General features: G+C 45.3%; 1 protein-coding gene across 5 annotated transcripts in view; it reads left to right on the top strand.

Annotated features, from left to right (window-relative positions):
* MGAT5 (alpha-1,6-mannosylglycoprotein 6-beta-N-acetylglucosaminyltransferase) overlaps window positions 1–18,075 on the top strand; it is a 341,458-nt gene that overhangs the window by 123,879 nt on the left and 199,504 nt on the right. For 2 of the 5 annotated variants that reach the window (XM_047084129.1, XM_047084130.1), the window contains one exon: window positions 1,210–1,589. In XM_047084129.1, coding sequence (XP_046940085.1) covers window positions 1,349–1,589 — 241 coding nt within the window. In that variant the 5' untranslated portion in view covers window positions 1,210–1,348. Of the gene's footprint in view, window positions 1–1,005; window positions 1,590–18,075 lie in introns of those variants that run through there. The other 3 variants (XM_047084128.1, XM_047084131.1, XM_047084127.1) reach the window with 3 other exon arrangements.

The following is an 18,075-nucleotide window of genomic DNA, read 5'->3' as shown; positions in this document are numbered from 1 at the left end:
CGTTTATTTATTTTTGGGACAGAGAGAGACAGAGCATGAACGGGCGAGGGGCAGAGAGAGAGGGAGACACAGAATCGGAAACAGGCTCCAGGCTCTGAGCCATCAGCCCAGAGCCCGACGCGGGGCTCGAACTCACGGACCGCGAGATCGTGACCTGGCTGAAGTAGGACGCTTAACCGACTGCGCCACCCAGGCGCCCCCCCCCTTTTTTTTTTTTTTTTTTTTTTTTGAAAATGGTGCCTTTGTAAGCTGGCTAGTCCTTGGGCCCAAGACTCTGATTGAGGGGTTGGAGAGTTTGGCCTACTTATAACTTATTTACAACCTCTACTTGAGCCTCATTTTTTTAGGAAGACTGATTTAAGACCTTGGCCCGAATAGGGCACCAAATAGGATCTGCCTGATCAGGATCGAAACTGTGCCTTTGTACCTCACATTTTGCTGCATGGTGTGAGTGAAAGTGAGAGTTACAGGAAAGGAGTCTTAATCACGTGCTCCATATTTTCTGAGTTGAAGTATGCAAATGAGTGCCGAGGTGCCTCTTTCACTCATGGTAGCTAGAACAGGAAGATCACTGGGTACCCTGGCATAGCTTCTCTGCGCTGGTGCCCGGGGAGAGGCCACCTGGTGGTTCCTGAGAGATTCAACTCCTCTCTCTCTGGACACTGCTAATGAGAGCTGGCCACACTTACGTAATACGGGGACTTTCTCCCCTTTCCTGGTCTAGCCCCCTAAGGAGGCGCCCACTTTCTGCTCACCTCTCCAGCAGCATGCTCAAATCTTTGCCAGAGCACATACTAATGACTTTGTAAGCTCAATTTACAGATGCACACGACTACCCCATGTTGATAGGGCTCTGCCCTCCACTTGGGTTTTTGCTGACATTCAGTAGAATACCCTTCCATCTCCTCCCCACCTTGTAAAACAGGCTTCCTGTTTTTGAACTTGGTCCAGACTGGAACAGCCCTGCTACACCTGTTAACATAGTCAGACACACATTTCCTCCTCTGTATTTGTGCAGCTTTTGTCGCCTAGCCAGATTTCCCCTCTCAGCTTACAGATCTGGAATCATAACATAAGATATTGAACCAGCAAATGAAGAAAAAAGGAAGTTTGCATTTTGGAGCCAATTGAGTGAAAACGTGGCTTCTGGTTTGTTTCACTGTGTTTGGCCACGACCACTCTACTAACTTTCCCCCTTCTTCACAGCAGAATGGAAATGAGGAAAGGAAATCAGCTGACGCAGGAGCCGGAGTGAGACCGACGTGCCCACAAACCCAGCCTGCACCATGAACTTGTGTCTCCCTTCTGCGCTTTAAGAGCCAAGGGCAGGTGAAGTTGCTGGAGAGCAATGGCTTTCTTTACTCCGTGGAAGTTGTCCTCTCAGAAGCTGGGCTTTTTCCTTGTGACTTTTGGCTTTATCTGGGGTATGATGCTCCTGCATTTTACCATCCAGCAGCGAACTCAGCCTGAGAGCAGCTCCATGCTGCGTGAGCAGATCTTGGACCTCAGCAAGAGGTACATCAAGGCGCTGGCAGAAGAAAACCGGAATGTGGTGGATGGGCCATATGCCGGTGTCATGACAGCTTACGGTAAGCACAGTGCTTCTGGGGCTTCTCGATGGGATGTGGCTTTGCCTCAAAGTGACTCCAGAGGCTCGCAGCCTTGGTTTTTATCATGGATTGAGTGCCTCCCTTGCCACTGCCTTCGTGGCAGGGAGTTGCACACAGAGGGACACTTTTAGAAAGTTAAAGCCATGTCCTTGGGGAGACTGAGTTCTTGTGCACACTGACACTCAGTCCCAGGACCAGTGGGGGCAGAGCAGTAGCACTCAGTTGGTTGTATGTGCAGCTAGCTCCCTTTCCCGCAGCACATTTCTGGATTGCACGATCTCATCCGGGAGTATGATCAGGGAATGTAGAAAAATATTCTTGTTATCTTTCCCTAAACAAAACTTAATTAAGGCTGTGTGGTGGTAAGGTACAGAGGGTGGGGAGGAATGCAGGGTCGAAGGAGGACTAGGGGAGGAGGGTGAGGTAAGGACAGGGCGGGTGCGAGGGCGGGGGGATGAGAAACTTAGAGTCCAACGTGTGCCTCCCTCTGGCTGGTATGTAGGACACTTGGTCTTATGTGCTGGCTAATAGCTTTAGTCTTCAGCTTCTTCAGTGTTGCCTGCTCTTGTTTCTTGCCCTTGCCTCTCATTGCCCTTATTTCGAAAGAAGTCTTTTTGTACACGTTGCTTTTTTTGTTGGGTATCTAAAAACTCTTGTAGAAATGAGGTTGAGGGGAAAAAAATACATACAGAATATTATTTATTTTTCTTTTGGCAAAAGTTATGCTTAATATAGAAAACTTTGGAAGCTGTAGACATGCAAAAGAGAAACCCAAGAATAAAGAAAATCACATATAAACCTACTCTAGGAACTAACCACAATTAACATGTCACTGTATATTTTTCTGATATTTTAGGTATATGCACAAAAATATGTGTATATGGATATATGCAAAATACTTGAAAAAAAGCATACATACACAATACAAATAAAAATTGTAGATGAAATTTGGATCGTAGGACGTCGTGGGGCACCTATCTCCCAGCTCTCCTATGATCACCAAGGATGAGAATGGACTTACTCCATAGAAGATGTCCTGTCATTCTTGCTCATTAACAAGTCTAGTCACTGAATGCAGACTTTAGTGGCCTCAGGGTTTGGGACCCAGAGGTGTAATATAAATGAGATGCAAGAATGGATTTGGCTGAGGTGGAAAGGTTTGCTGTTATACACTGTGACACCGCAGTTATGGACTCTAAAGTATATGAAGTTCAAATGGTGATTTCCTGAAAATGTATAGCAGCATTTTGAAGCTTGAATTCAAACACAGGAAGTTATACTTAATTTGACATAATTTGTTTTTCTTTTTGAAAGGATCCAGGAAATGTGGTTACTTTTAAATTTCAGCTATATGTTTTGGTAAGGAGAAAATGGTTGTTTTTAACGTAGAATGTGGAAATTTCTTTTTCAGTGCCTACTGAACACTGTCAGTAGTGCCTACTGTTGGAATAATCACGCTGTCTGCTTTTAATCTGTTGGATTTGGCAATGTCAATAGGCATGGGCTCTCAATATGCCTGAATAAATGCCACCTTTTTTTGATCTGATGGATTAAAAAATGAGACTCCATTTTGAGAGTCCGCACTGAAAAACAACTAGGTAGTTTTTCAGAGTGGATTTTTAAATAAATCATGGACTTCAGTCTTCTGTATTTCCCAAATATTGTAGGTAAGCCATCAGAACGAATAAATAAAGCAAATCGTCACCATTAGTGTCACTCATGTGTAACAAGTCAATATAACAAGTAAAAAAGACGCCTCTTTCAGGTTTCTGGTTCGGTACATTCCGTGTTAAATATTTTGGGGAATAGGGGAGTAGTTCCTTTGTAATTTCCTCCTTCTGTTTATCTCAGTCTGTCACACTTTTTCCGTGGGAAAGAAGAAAACCCATAAATGATAAATTTATAGAATTAAAATTTTCCTAGTTGTTTTGAATGTTTTTATTTCTTGTTTGCTGCTGAACATCTTCCTAGGCTAGGCTTCCTCGGTTTTCTAAAGGGTAGTGATCTGGTCTTAGCTTTCGACCTCACAGACCTCATGTGTTGTAGAAAGTTACCAGAACCCCAGAGTAGTCTGTTAGAACTTCAGCCCCACATTATATGCTTATAAACATAGGAGTTTGGAGCTCAAAGATACTATGAAAATTGATTCCAATTTCCTTTCACAGATAAACCTTAGCAAAGTAATTTTTCTTTTTCTCAAAAACAACAAAGAAACAAACAAACAGGCCCTGTCGGCAAATGCAACACACACTGCTGTTTTTCTCTTTTCATTTCATCAGCTAGGCATGTCAATCAAAGTGGTCTTTGGAGCTGAGTTTGTGGAATTTAATTGGACTGTGCCTGTGCGCTTGAGGCATTGGATCATCATGTGGCAAAATCCCACTAAAACAGTTTGTCACCTGGGCACTTGTGGCATGTGGAGCTAGATAATTCTTTGTTGTGGGGATTGTTCGTTCATGCAGGATGTTGAGCAGCATCTCGGGTGGCCCTACCCACTAGATGCCAGTAGCACCCCCCCTGGTTGTAACCACCAAAAATGTGTGTAGACATTGGGGGCAAAATTGCCTCCCTCCCCACCTTGGAGAATCACTGCACTAAGAGTGAAACAACAAACACTAACAGCATCTTATGGAAGTTTTCAAGCAGATACCTGTTCCTGTCACTTAAAATTGAACAGCTTAGCTTTCTCCATTTCTCAGTTCTGGGCATCAACAACTGGGATTGAGCAAGGTGATATAGTCCAGGGCCAGTCATAGAAAGCTGGAGAGCCATTCTGCTGATGTGTGCTTCCCCTGGAATCCATCAGTACCAGTTGTGGGCACATCAACAGCCAGGCAGCTCTGGTGGTTGATGTCAGAAGATGATGCCGGGGCGCCTGGGTGGCTCAGTCAGTTAAGCGTGTGACTCTTCATTTTGGCCCAGGTCATGATCTCACGGTTCATGACTTCGAGCCCCCCATAGGGTTCTGCACTGACAGCGTGGAGCCTGCTTGGTATTCTCTCTCTCTCCTCTCTCTGCCCTTCCCTTGATTGCTCCTTGTTTGTCTGTCTCTCTCTCTCTCTCTCTCTCTCTCTAAAAATAAATAAATAAACTTAAAAAAAAAACACATGAAAAAAGATGCAGGGACTGCAGGATGTTCAGTGGTTTAGTTGGATTGGTGGAGTGGGGATGAAGACGCATGAGACATGGGTTTGCAGTCTCTTTTTCGGCCACAGATGCAGCCCGTGTACAGAGCGCTGGCTAGACGTCTGCTCTGAGAGAATGAAGAACTGATCCTTTATGGCTGGGATCTGTGCCCACTACGAAGTAATCCCATTAATAGACCAGAAAAGAAAACCACCCTCTTTCTCCCATCCCCATATTGGCATCATCAGAGGCTCTCAGTATGCTACAAACGTGTCTTCAGTAGCCCTGGAAGGTATTTGAGGAATCGTAATAGCTAACTTTAGATTATTACTGATTTTTTAGAATCCCTGGCTTGAGGTCCTAGAGCTGAAGAGTTCAGCAAACTATTCCCTGTGGGTCAAATTCGGACTTCTGTCAGTTTGAGTAAATCAACTTTTACTGAAACAGAACCACTCCCAATTATTGATAACAACTGTAGTAACAGAGAAACATGGTAAAACAGGATTTATTTTACGGGACACCTAAAACCTGCTGACTCCATCTTTCAGTAGTCCCCATGATTCAGTCTGAAACGCTCATTGGAGTGTCCCTCCTTGACTCCACAGTTTCCCAGGACTTCCGGGGTCTAAGCTATGGTCAGCAAGCTCACTGTGGGTCATAGCATCCTGTTCTTATTTGTAAAGCCTTTGGAGTCCTCCTTGTGTCTTGGTTTGTCCTCTAGGGGTTTTTGCATTACAATGGCAGAGTTGAGTAGTTGCCACAGGGACTAAAGCCTAAAAGGTTTACTGTCTGCTCCTTTACCAAAAATGTTTTTTCTTTCTTTTTTTTTTTTAAAGTTTATTTATTTTGTGAGAGAGGGAGTAGGGGAGGAGCAGAGAGAGAGGAGTGGGAAAATCCCAAGCAGGCTCCTTACCACAAACACAGAGCCCCACTCAAGGCTCAAACCCAAGAACCATGAGACGACAACCCAAGCCAAAGCCAAGAGTCAGTCCACAGTCCAACCTACTGACTGAGCCACCCAGGCGCCCCCCCCCCCCCCAAATGTTTGTTAAGTCCTGATCTATCCCCAGGGGAGTCTATCTAAGGGATTTTGTTTGGTATGCTAAGACTCTTTCATCTCTGCGTTTGAATTCACTGAAGACATCCTTATAAGATGTACGTCAACATGTCTTATTTCTCTGTCCTCTGAAAGTGCTTCTGAGTGGCAGGTATAAGGTTAGTGGTTAGGGGGAGCCAGCCAGTTTGGCTTTGCCACATCCTGGCTGCATGGCCAGGGCCCTAGGGACCCATACTACTTTGAGAGTGGGTATCCGTTCCTATCTTACCGTGTGATTTTACCGTGTGAACAAGGTGCTGCATGTCAGGGGGAGTTAGTTTGATTAGTCCTCAAATGGTAGCAGGACTTTCAAACTTCTCATCCCCCATCCTTGTTCTGACTTGAAAAGAGACTTCTCAACTTCTTTTGGGGTTTGGTAATTCAGAAGTAGTGCCTGGAACACGTCCCGGGTAGCCCGTGTAGAACAGTTGGAACATTCGTCCGTGGGGGATGGAGGGCGTTTCTCGTGTGCTCGTCTGTCAGTCCATTCTTGGGGGAATGTGCACAGCCAGGGCCTTCTGTGCAGCCTGAACTGCCTCTCCCAGGCCCGTGTGGCAGGGCCATGCCTGTCGCGGGGATTGTGTCATGAATTCTGTTACCCACCCTAGTCAATGCCCTTCTTATTTCTGAGGTGAATTGATCTCTGTCTCTGGTGGCCTGACCCAAATTCTGATGCTCAGTGATCACCTCTTAGCTATGATACAGGCCCGGTCCACCTGTGTTCTCTAAGTTAACAGGAATGGAACCCGGGGCAGTGAGAGACTACCTCCCTTTGTGGCCCATCCACATCTTATTCACGCTGACCTTTCTCGCCTGTTTGCTGCTCTGGATGCCGGGACATGGCTCTGGACTGGTCACCAGCTTTTCTGCCACCCCCTTCCCCTATGCCCAGTATTCTGTTTCCCTGCTGCCGGCTTCCCTGCTTGATCTCCTGCTCTGCCTTAGCTCCTGTCTCCTGGTCCCCCCTGACTTCTTGAGCCTCTGCTGTCCCCTTGATTGGCTGTTAGCCTTCAAGCCTAGCGCTTTGGGAAATGCCTTTCACAGATATATAGCAGTGCTGTATAAGCTTTGTGCATACAGCTAGGAAAAGATGAACAAGGTCCTTGCTCTCATGGAGTCTGTGCTCATTATGGAAGGGAGAAACACTAACTGACATAACCATCAGATAGTAATAAATTCCAGGAAGAAAAATGACACAGGGATATGTGATTCTATTATTTTTTTAACGTTTGTTTATTTTTGAGAGAGCGAGGTAGAGAATGAGCAGGGGAGGGGCAGAGAGGGAGAGGGAGAGAGAATCCCAAGCAGGCTCTGAGCTTTCAGCACAGAGCCCAGCGTGGGGCTCAGTCCCAGGAACTGTGAGCTCATGACCTGAGCCGAAATCAAGAGTTGGATGCTTAACCGACTGAGTCACCCAGGCGCCCCGGGATATGTGATTTTTAAAAAAAAGCACTTGAGGAGCTACTTGGGATGACAAGGTCAAAGAAGGCTTCTCTCGGGAGGTGTCTATTAGCCCTACTGACACCAGAGGTTGCCGGGTAGGGTGCAGAGGTGGGGGCAGAGCTCAGTTAGTGAGGCAGACGGCAGGGTGTGTGCCTAAGGCCTGCATGCACCCTCTAGGGACCCAACAGACTTGCTGTAGCTGAACGAAGTAAGCCAGGAACCATGTGGAAAGTGGGCCCTGTGGGCTGTGGACCTCAGTGTGATGGGAGAGGGAGGGAGGTGAAGGGGGATGGATGTTCTTGTGAGTGAGCCTGGCCTGCCCCTTCTTGGGGGCTTTGACCCTGCACTGTTATCCACTGTTACCTCCACCATGGGAAGGGAGGTAAGTAGAAAGGAAGTGCTTCCTGTTACCTTAACGAGGTGGGGCTTGCATACCGCAAGCCCTGGAGAAACATGGTAGGGTTTTTGGTTGCAGATCAAGGTGCAGCGGAGCAGTAACTCCTTTGGGCTTTAGGTGGCCCTCATTGACCTGGGGATTCCCATTTCTGAGATGTTAACATCACTTGGGGTTCTGCTCATAGGCTAACGGGAGACCCCCACGGTGATGCCAGTGTGGCTGCCTGAAGTAGCTCATAAAAGGTAGCCCCTGCCCTGTATTACAGACCGGGGTAACGTTTGGAGAGTCAGAAGAGTCTTTACATGTGTTTCATTCCACCTCTGCTATGAAAAAGAAGATGAAGAAAACTTAGGTTGGATTTCACTGGAGATAAAAAAGCCTGTGGGGACACCTGGGTGGCTCGGTCAATTAAGCATCTGACTTTGGCTCAGGTCATGATCTCACGGTTCGTGGGCTCTGTGCTGACAGCTCGGAGCCTGAGGCCTGCTTCAGATTCTGTGTCTCCCTCGCTCTCTGCCCCTCCCCAACGTGCGCTGTCTCTCTCTGTCAAATATAAACATTAAAAAGAAAAATTTTAAAAAGCCTGTGAATGGTGTTTTAAAATTTTACTTATTTGCTTTTTCCTTTTTGCCTCTGTTCCTACAAATAGGATCAAGGGCCTGTTGTGTTGGAGGGCTGGGGTGATGGGGAACACCACCACTGTTGAAGCAACGATGCTCACCCTTGAGGGAAACACACTGATTTGGAGGGACACTGGTAGGCAGGAAAAAAAAAAAAAAAGAGCTGGGCTGTTTGGTGTGTCTGAGGAGGACGTGATTACAGGGATGTGGCTGGTGTGATTAAATAAAGGCCTTTTCTGCTTTAAAAAGCTTAGGACCTAAACCAGGGCTCTCTGGGCTTGGGGCTTCTCCAGGGGTGTGTGGTGGCTGTCCCCCCACGTGGCTCTCCCCTCCAGGCTCCCCACCTCTGCAGAGCCAGGCCCGGTTCCCAAGCACACCCAGCGAGGCCTCACGTCTGAGGAGCGCCTCAGGGGTGACAGTCAGAGTGTGTGTCTCCGGAAGGGACTGGAGCCTCTTCTGCTCCCCTGGTTGATGAGGCCTGTTGTTTCCTGCTTCACTGTTGCTTCAAGTCCCAGCTTGAGGAGAGAATGTGCGTGGTGGGGTGTGCCTCTTGGACTCAGGATGTCCTGGGCCCTGAAGTGAGGTTGCTCCCCTTGACTGGCGGCCTGTCACAATGGCATGCCAGTGTGGCCACCCTCAAGAGCTGTTGACCCTTCCCCATCTGCCTAGAAGCCACAGCTGTCTTCTGGGACCGGCTGCGTGGTGGTGGCTGAGCGATGCTGGTCCCTGAGAATCTGCCTTTGCTCTTCCATGTGTGTGCCTTCCCTCCCCCCATAGCTCCTCCTCTCCTTCTGTTCTTTCTCTCTTTCATTCTCAGTCTTCATAACGCCTAAATCTCCTATCGGCACATATTCATTGGATTTGTTCATCGTCTCTCTCCCCCACGTAGCATGCAAGCCCCCAGAGGGCAGGGGTTTTTGCCTCTCTTTTCCCGCTGTAGCCCAGGGCTTAGTGCGTACCTGGCACTTTCTAGTAGCCAGAAGTGATTAGCAGCAGCCCCCTTGTCCTCACTCTACCTGTGTGGAACAGTTACAGCTGGGGCTAATTTGAAAGTAGTGTTTTTAGTAAGACTGGGAAACAGAAAGAGATTGCCTGTGGACTGTCTGTCCAGGTGCCTCCAAGTAGCTGTTATACATGATTCTGACCTGGGGGCATTTATTCTGGAAGGTAGTTAGATAGCATTTATAGGTGGCTATAGAAGGATTCCTTACCAGGTGTGTGATCTTGGGCAGGACACTGATGTAGTGTTTTGTTTGTTTGTTTTTTAATTTTTAATGCTTGTTTATTTTTGGGAGAGAGAAGGAGACAGAGTGTGAGCAGAGGTGGGGCAGAGAGAGAGAGGGAGACATAGAATCTGAAGCAGGCTCCAGGCTCTGAGCTGTCAGCACAGAGCCTGATGTGGGGCTCCAGCCTACAAACTGCCAGATCATGACCTGAGCTGAAGTCGGATGCTTAACTGACTGAGCCACCCAGGCGCCCCGGTAAATGAAGTTTTAAAAGCCTGCTTCCTCTTTTTAAAAATAGAGATATAATAATATCACTTACTTCATAGGCTTGTTGTAAGGATTACATGTTACAAAGCTTATTTAAACACTTAGATTAGTGAAATGCATTCAGCGTGGCGAATTATCACTAACCTTGGCCTGCATGTACCTACATCTGTTACCACCCAACCAAAATTCTTCATGTGAACCGGACACTGTTTCTGTGTTTGAACACAGGGCTTCAGGAACGTGTTCCTGTAGCTGTCCTCGGCATTTACAGGGGATGACCTGAGCGGAAGTGAGCTCTCCCCCGGAGGGAGGAAGGCAGGCTTGCCACTACCCTCCTTCACAAGACTGGGTGATGCTTGTCTGCCAGAATCACCAGGCAGGCTTGCCTTGGCAGCACCCTTGCTGGGTCCCATGCTGGCCAGGCTCGAGGACAGCTGCCCTGGTCTCCAGACACATGCTGTTTGGCTCCTCCCTGGATCCCCTTTTAAAGCGTGTTTGCTCCACGGAGTGACTTGAGCATTTTGGAAGTGGGAGATGTGATGGTCGTTACCCTGTTCAAAAGAGAAGGCTTTCCCTTGCGGGCTGTGAGATGAGCTGGATTTGGTGAGCTCACTTTGTCTCTGAAGAAGGCATTGCTATGGGTCCTGTTCCTGGTACAGGAGGTGAGGGAGAGGGAGTAGTGGGCGGTGGCTGCCCTTCCCTGACAGGGAGGTGTGGGCCCACAGGTCAGATCGGGACCCTCCATAACAGTGGGCTTGACCTCCCAGAGCCCGAGTTCATTTCTCTTCTGTAGAAAGGGCTGAAATGCTTGACTCCTATTACGTGCAGCTGGCTAGGTGTAGGAAAATTGACACAACAGCCCAAGAGTTCCATTCTGGATATCTGTAGATTCCATAAAGCACTTGATATCATCAACAGGCTTAGATAAGATCTTTTCTCAGATTCCGCTGCCTAGAAAGTTCCTTAAAATACTAGCGACACCCCCTGTAGCACCTCAGGAATAGCATTTGCTTCTGGTATGCACTGGACTCAAAGCTTAAAGTGTGTCCTTGCAGCCTAACCCGGGAGAGAGCAGTAGTCAGCAATACTGAGCATCTGAGACATGGTGTGGGTGCCTGTGACAGCTACGGGAAGAAGGCATGTTTGTGACTTTAAGTACAGGTGGGTTACCCACCAGGTGGCTTTAAGAATTCAAATGGGAGGGGCTCCTGGGTGGCTCAGTCCGTTAAGCTTTGGACTTTGGCTCAGGTCATGATCTCTCCCTTCATGGGTTTGAGCCCTGCGTCAGGCTCTGAGCCTGGAGCCTGCTTCAGATTCTCTGTCTCCCTCTGTCTCTGCCCCTCCCCCACTCACACTCTGTGTCTCTCTCTGCCTCTCAAAAATGAATAAATGTTAAAAAATAAAAATAAAAAAGAATTCAAATAGAAGGCAGTGAGGGTCAGTCACTGAAATGTTTCTGGAGGTGTCTTCTTACCTGACATCAGGTCTTGGGGCCACTATCTTTGAGTTGTAAGGGTAGAACTCACTGCACTATATGTATTTTCAAATAGCGTTTTTTTTTTTTTTTTAATGCCTTCATGATTGTTAGAGTACAGTGAATATTCATATAAAACAGAGGACACGTAGACTGGAGGTAATGAAAAACCTTGGACTCTTTTCGGCACTTAACCTGGGTAGGCTTGTTTTCTCTCCTAACATGAAAGAAGAAAAGTTCATTTTCAGCTTATGCAGCTGTTTGAGTCACCATTTCCAAACGATTCAGCACAAGATAGAAGATGCTGTCAATAAAACACACAAGGGCAAGGATGATCCAAGCCCATTTTTTTAAATGTTTGTTTATTTTTGAAACCGAGAGAACATGAGCAGGGGAGGGGCAGAGAAAGAGGGACAGAGGGTCTGAAGCAGGCTCTTCATCGACAGCAGCGAGCCCCAACTCGGGTCTGAAACTTGCCAACCGCTAACCTAGAGATCGTCACCTGAGCCAAAGTCAGACACTCAGCTGACTGAGCCATCCAGGTGCCCTTACCATTCTTAGAAATAAAGAAGAATATAATGTAAAATACTTCTCACCTCCAAATCCAGATAAATTTTGATTTCCCTCCTGTCCTTTTTTAAAATGTGGAGAGATACATGCACATCTGTTCATTTCTAAAAAAAATTGGAATACTTTATGTGCAGCTTTTAAAACTCTTCTTTGTTGTATTTCCTTATGCCATCAGGTATTTTTAATGGCCATACATGTGTTTTTCATCCATCCATTCAAAAAATAATCAGTGAGCTCCTGATGTTAATAGCCAGTGGTGATAAACAGAGATGACAAGACACCTGCTCTGCCCTCCCTGAGTTCCAATCCAGTGATTTATTCTCTTATGAATGGATGGACATAGATAACTTAATTTTTTTCTTGGGCATTTGGGTAGTGTCCCGATGTGTCTATAATAAACAACACTACAGTGTCCTTGTATGCGATGAATGGACTGTATTTTGCGTATTACTAAAACTGTATTATCTTTCTGTGGAAAGGTCATTTTAAAATAAAAAATACATAACTGATGAAAGTTGACATTCCTGGCAGTGAGTGGAAATGAGAGGTTGGGGCTAATTCTTTTTTCATTAGCACCTTCCTTTCTCATTAGCGCCCTGTCTTTGCTAGTTTCTCCCAAGCAGCAAGTGAAGCCGTTTCTCGTTGGCACTCTGCCTCTCAGGGCAGCCTTGGTGAAGAGGGACTTGGATGAGGAGCAAGCACAGATGCAAATTATTTTTTGAAGTTCATATGTAAATCCTTGTTCATTGCACAGTTGGTTCTGTGTCAGCGAATCATGGTGGCCACACCTTAAACATAGCCAATCGTGGCTGTGCCCAGAGTCCTTGATTCGTGGGGTTCTATAGATTCTGATGGAGTGCCTTGAGGACAGAGCCTGGTAAAGGTTGGCCTGGAGGACAGCAGGCTGGAGAGCCACTGCTTTGGAAGCATGAGCCAAGGGAATGGAGTAGGATAGCATCGGCCCCAAGTGCTGCCTTTCTTGATCATTCCTCAATTACTGATTGCCTGGGTGATCTGGGCAGTCGGGGTTTGCTGTCCTGTCTCAACAGCTTTAGCCAATAGACCTATATACTGATAGACCTTCTTCCTACCAGTAGGACTCCCTTTCTACTGAAATCCCATCTCCTTGGGCTCCAGCTCAGGCAGCAAGTCTAGCTGACAGTGCACTCTCCTTGGCTGTCCTGTTCAGGAATGTGGTAGCATCTTCCAGCTCCTACTCACCCCCTAAAGTCATGGCTATCTGAACGTGAAAACTTAAAGAAGCTGTCAGGGCACCTGTTCTGAAATTTTTGTCGATCTTGCCCTTGATCAAAGCACTTCTGGCATGATAGAAAGCAAAGCTTACTTTCCCCAGAAGGACATTTTATATGTTTTCAATTGCTTTGATCTCATCTTTATCATGTACAGTAAGTTTTAGGAATACAGAATTGCGGTAGTGATGTTGGGATTAAATTTTTATGGCTAAGGCTTTGAAGCACAAACAAAATTTTAAAAGCCTTTTAGTAATTGAAAATTGTAATCCTGCTGAGGACACATTTTACTGCTATAATAACTGTAAAACACAATGATAAATATAAAAATGTTACACTAGAATTTGGAGGAATATATTTGCCCTAATTTCTTTGCTAAGCTCTGTAGAAATTATTCTTGGGTGAACAGTCTTATTGGATAAATGGATTATCATTAAGACTAAAACACAAAATGTTCTAGTATTAATTTAAAATTGCAATAAGACTTGTATTTTTTGCAGGTTTAACTGTAAAATGCAAAGGTGAGAAATAATTTCATCACCTACAGAGGTATAATTTCTTTAGCTTTATTGGTGGGAAGACCATAGTCCACTTACTTGTTGGTTCATTCATTCATTTGTTCATTTACTTATGTAACACACACATAACTGAGGATTATCATGTGCCAGTTGGTAAGGATACAAAGATGGGCTTGAAGCCCTGTGTGTTTTATTGACACTATTTTTTATCTTGTGTCCAGCTATCTTAAAATAGTAACTCAAATAGCTGCTTGTTGAAAATGACCTTCTTTCATATTGAGAAAGAAAACATCCCTGTCCAGGTAAAGTGCCTAGACAGTCCAACTTTTCTGATTGCTTTATATTCCATTTTCATTTCAAGGCTGCAGGTTTGGAAATGGAGACTCTTGATTATTTTTGGTGTTGGGGAGTTGCTCACGGAAGAGTGGCATCAGTGAATCTTGAGGATGGTTGGCATATGATTTAACAAAAACACATGGCAGAAGCCCAGAGGTTAGTCCCGAGAAGTGTGTTCAGAAGCAGCAGGTCAGAGATGCTTGCTGGCTGGCAGGTCCATAGTGGTTCTTAAGAGGCAGTGTGGCATGGTAGGGAAGAGCTATTGGGTCTGGAACCAGACTGTTTGAGATTGAACCCTCAAGCTGCAGTCACCTGGAACAAATTACTTAACTTCTCTGCTATGTTTTATCATCTATGAAGTGGAGATGGTAACAGTGATACATTCCTCATACTCTCATGGCAGGACTGCATGTGTTAATCCGTGAGAAGTGCTGAGGACAGTAGCTGACACACAGAAAGAGCTCAATCGATGGCAGCAGCGGTGGCAGGGCAGTGGCGGTGGTGGTGGTGGTGGTACAGGGTCGTAGTTGTGATAGTGACCGTCGGCATCCTTCTCATCATTGTGACTTCCTTTAGTTGTACCATCTCACACAGTCAAAATGGTCACTCTCTGGTAGGTGGCGTCAACAAGAGATGGTGGGTCACCCTCATTGGGGACTGTATTTTAGGAATCAAGAAAGACTATCTTCTATTTATTTTGACTTTTTTTTTATAAGTATAGTTGATGCATGATGTTATGTTAGTTTCAGGTCTATGACTTAGTGATTTAATGAGCTTATTCGTTATGCTATGTGCACCACTAGTGTACCTACCATCTGTCCCATTACGTTGCTGTTACAATATCATTGACTCTATTCCTTATGCTGTGCCTCTTATTCCTGTGACTTACACGTTCCATATGTGGAAGCCTGTGCCTCCCACTTCCCTTCACCCATTTTGCCCATACCTCACCCTCTCCTCTGTGGCAGGTATCTGTTCTTTGTATTTATAGGTCTGATTCTGCCATTTTGTTTTTCTTTTTTCAGATTCCACTTATGAGTGGAACTATATGGTATTTGTCTTTCTTAGTCTAACTTATTTCATTTAGCATAATGCCCTCTAGGTCCATCCATGCTGTCTCAGATGGCATGATCTCATCCTTTGTTATGGCTGTGTAATATTCCTGTATGTGTGTGTTTGTGTGTATGTGTGTACCACATCCTTACCCATTTGTCTATTGATGGGCACTTAGATTGCTTCATAATATGGTTACTGTAAATAATGCTGCAATAAACATAGGGGTGCATATATTTTTTGAATTAGTGTTTTTGTATTATTTGGGTAAAAACTAGTAGTGTGATTACTGGATCATAGGGTAGTTCTATTTTTAATTTTTTGAGGAACCTCCATACTGTTTTCTAGAGGGGTGAAGCAGTTTGCATTCTTAGCAGTAGTGCACGAATATTTTTCTCCACATCCTTGCCAACACTTACTGTTTGTTGTGTTTTTCATTTTAGCCATTTTGACAGGTGTGAGGTGATGATACCTCATTGTGGTTTTGATGTACATTTCCCTGATGATGAGCTATGTTGAGCATCTTCTCATGTGTTTGTTGGCCATATGCATGTCTTCTTCAGAGAAATGTCCATTCGTGTCTTCTGCCCATTGTTTTTTTTTTTTTTTTTTAATTTTCAACGTTTATCTATTTTTGGGACAGAGAGAGACAGAGCATGAACAGGGGAGGGGCAGAGAGAGAGGGAGACACAGAATCGGAAACAGGCTCCAGGCTCTGAGCCACCAGCCCAGAGCCCGACGCGGGGCTCGAACTCCCGGACCGCGAGATCGTGACCTGGCTGAAGTCGACGCTTAACCGACTGCGCCACCCAGGCACCCCTTCTTCCCATTTTTTAATTGGCTTATTTGCTTTTTTGTGTTGAGTTGTGTAAGTTCTTTATATGTTTTGGAGATTAACCTCTTATTGGATATATCATTTGCAAATATCTTCTCCCATTCAGTAGGTTGTCTTTTTGTTTTGTGGATGGTTTGTTTCCTTTGCTGTGTGAAAGCATTTTATTTTGATGTAGTCCCAGTAATTCATTTTTGCTTTTCTTTGCCTTGCCTCAGGAGACATATCTAGAAAAATAATACTATGGCCAATGTCAGAGAAATTAATATCTGTGCTCTCTTTCTCTTCTAGGATTTTTATGATTTCAGGTCTCACATTTAGGTCTTTAATCCGTTTTGAGTTTATTTTTGTGTACGGTGTTAGAAGGGGATCCACTTTCATCCTTTTATGTGTCCAGTTTTCCCAACACAATTTGTTGAAGAGCCTTTTTCCCATTGAATATTCTTGCCTCCTTTGTCATAGATTAATTGACCATACGGTCATGGGTTGATTTCTGGGCTCTGCATTCTGTTCCATCGATACGTGTGCCTATTTCTGGGCCAGTACCATACTGTTTTTAGTACTACAGCTTTGTAGTATATCCTGAAATCTGAAATTGTGATACCTCCAGTTTTGCTCTCCTTTTTCAAGATTGCTTTGGCTATTCAGGGTCTTTTGCAGTTCTGTACAAATATTAGGATTATTTGTTCTAGTTCTGTGAAAAATGTTGTCGGTGTTTTGATAGTGATTGCATTAAATCTGTACATTGCTTTGGGTAGTCTAGACCTTTTAACAATATTCTTCCAATCCATGAGCATGGAATCTGTCTTTCCATTTGTTTGTATAATCTTAATGTTGACGTGACAGTTGTGTAATCTACCTAAGAGGGTGCTCCACCAGTAACTTTGGGTTAGGGGGCTCTGTCCAGTAGTCCTTGTTGCCTTTTAACAAAAAGGCAAAAAGTTGCAAAAGATTACCAGCCCTTGAGAGACCATCACCTTGGGCTAGGCTTCGGGAAGCCCCTGTAGGGAGGAGGGCCGATTCTTTCATTGTTTTTCCCATTGTATTTGTAGCAATGCCTGCAATGCCTCAGGGGCATCAGTGAATTGAAGTCACACATAATGCAAGTTCAGTGACTGTTCTCATACTTCCATTTCCTCTCTACAAAGGGGCAGTGAGGAAGATGAGGGTTGGGAGAATATGCTTAATTCTGTGGTTCTCAAATGGGAGCAGTTGTTTCCCCCCCACCCCCTGGGACATTGGCAATGTCCAGAGACATTTTCTATTGTCACATGAAAGGATTGCTACTGTTATTCACTGGTTAGAAGCCATCCTTCTAACGGTGCACTGGCCAGCCCTCCACAACAAATAATTACCCGGCCCAAAGTGTCAATAGTGTGAAAGCTGAGAAACCCTGATTTAACCTGTTCTAGAGGTTCAGGGCTTCTGTGTCTAGCTAATCTCAATTGCTGGTAGTAGTTAAATACCATTTTTACCTGTGTGGACTCTGGCTGGTGTGAGAGCCTGCAGGCAAAGAGGCTGGAGGTGGAGGACGTTGCTGTCCTTTATCTGAGGGGTGGTTTCTTAACACTGTGACTGCTTCCTCGTGGTACCATTGCCCCCATCTGCCTGGCTGGCCCCTGGCAATCTTCAGAATTCTGGAAAAGCAGTTGATGCTTTAGGTTCACTGTAAGAGCAGAGCTTGTGGCTGACCCCTGCTGTTTCTGCCAGCTAAGGATGTGCCAGGGGCAGACTGTGAGTCATGCAGACCGTGGGACTGCAGCTCTTGGAGGAGAGCAAGCTCATGACCCTTTGGATAAAGTGGCAAAGCTCTCTGCATCACTCAGGAAGAGATTTCTTGAGGAAAGATGAGAGCATTTCCCAGAGGAAGGTTTCATTTTTGTGTCTATGTGTATCGCAGGCTGTTACGTAGTGATTATTAAGGACATTTTATACATAGTAACTCGTTATGCCCATGTAACAACCCCAAAGAGGCAAGGGTTCTTACCACTCTTTTACAGATAAGGAAATAGGAGTGGAGAATGAGGGCGTAAACTCAGAAACCTTGGCTCCAGAGTCTGGGCCCTTAATCACAATGGTATGGGTGAAAGACACTGAATTTCACACTTGGTTTCTTCTTCTGCTCTCGCGCTTGACTTTTGGCTGGGCCAGTGAGGCAGCCGGGAATTAGGCCAGCCTGACTCAAGTCCCCATTCTGGTTTATTATTTCTATAGCTGTGAGCATGTTATTTCATGTTCTTATCTGTAAAATGAAGTC

The sequence above is a fragment of the Lynx rufus genome, unplaced genomic scaffold (genome assembly GCF_022079265.1).
Source record: "Lynx rufus isolate CCGP_SWC_20201006 ecotype Redwood Valley unplaced genomic scaffold, mLynRuf1.p SCAF_2, whole genome shotgun sequence".
In the NCBI taxonomy this organism is placed as follows: Eukaryota; Metazoa; Chordata; class Mammalia; order Carnivora; family Felidae; genus Lynx; species Lynx rufus.
Note: the sequence above shows the minus strand (reverse complement) of the source record. Positions and strands in the feature narration are given on the sequence as shown.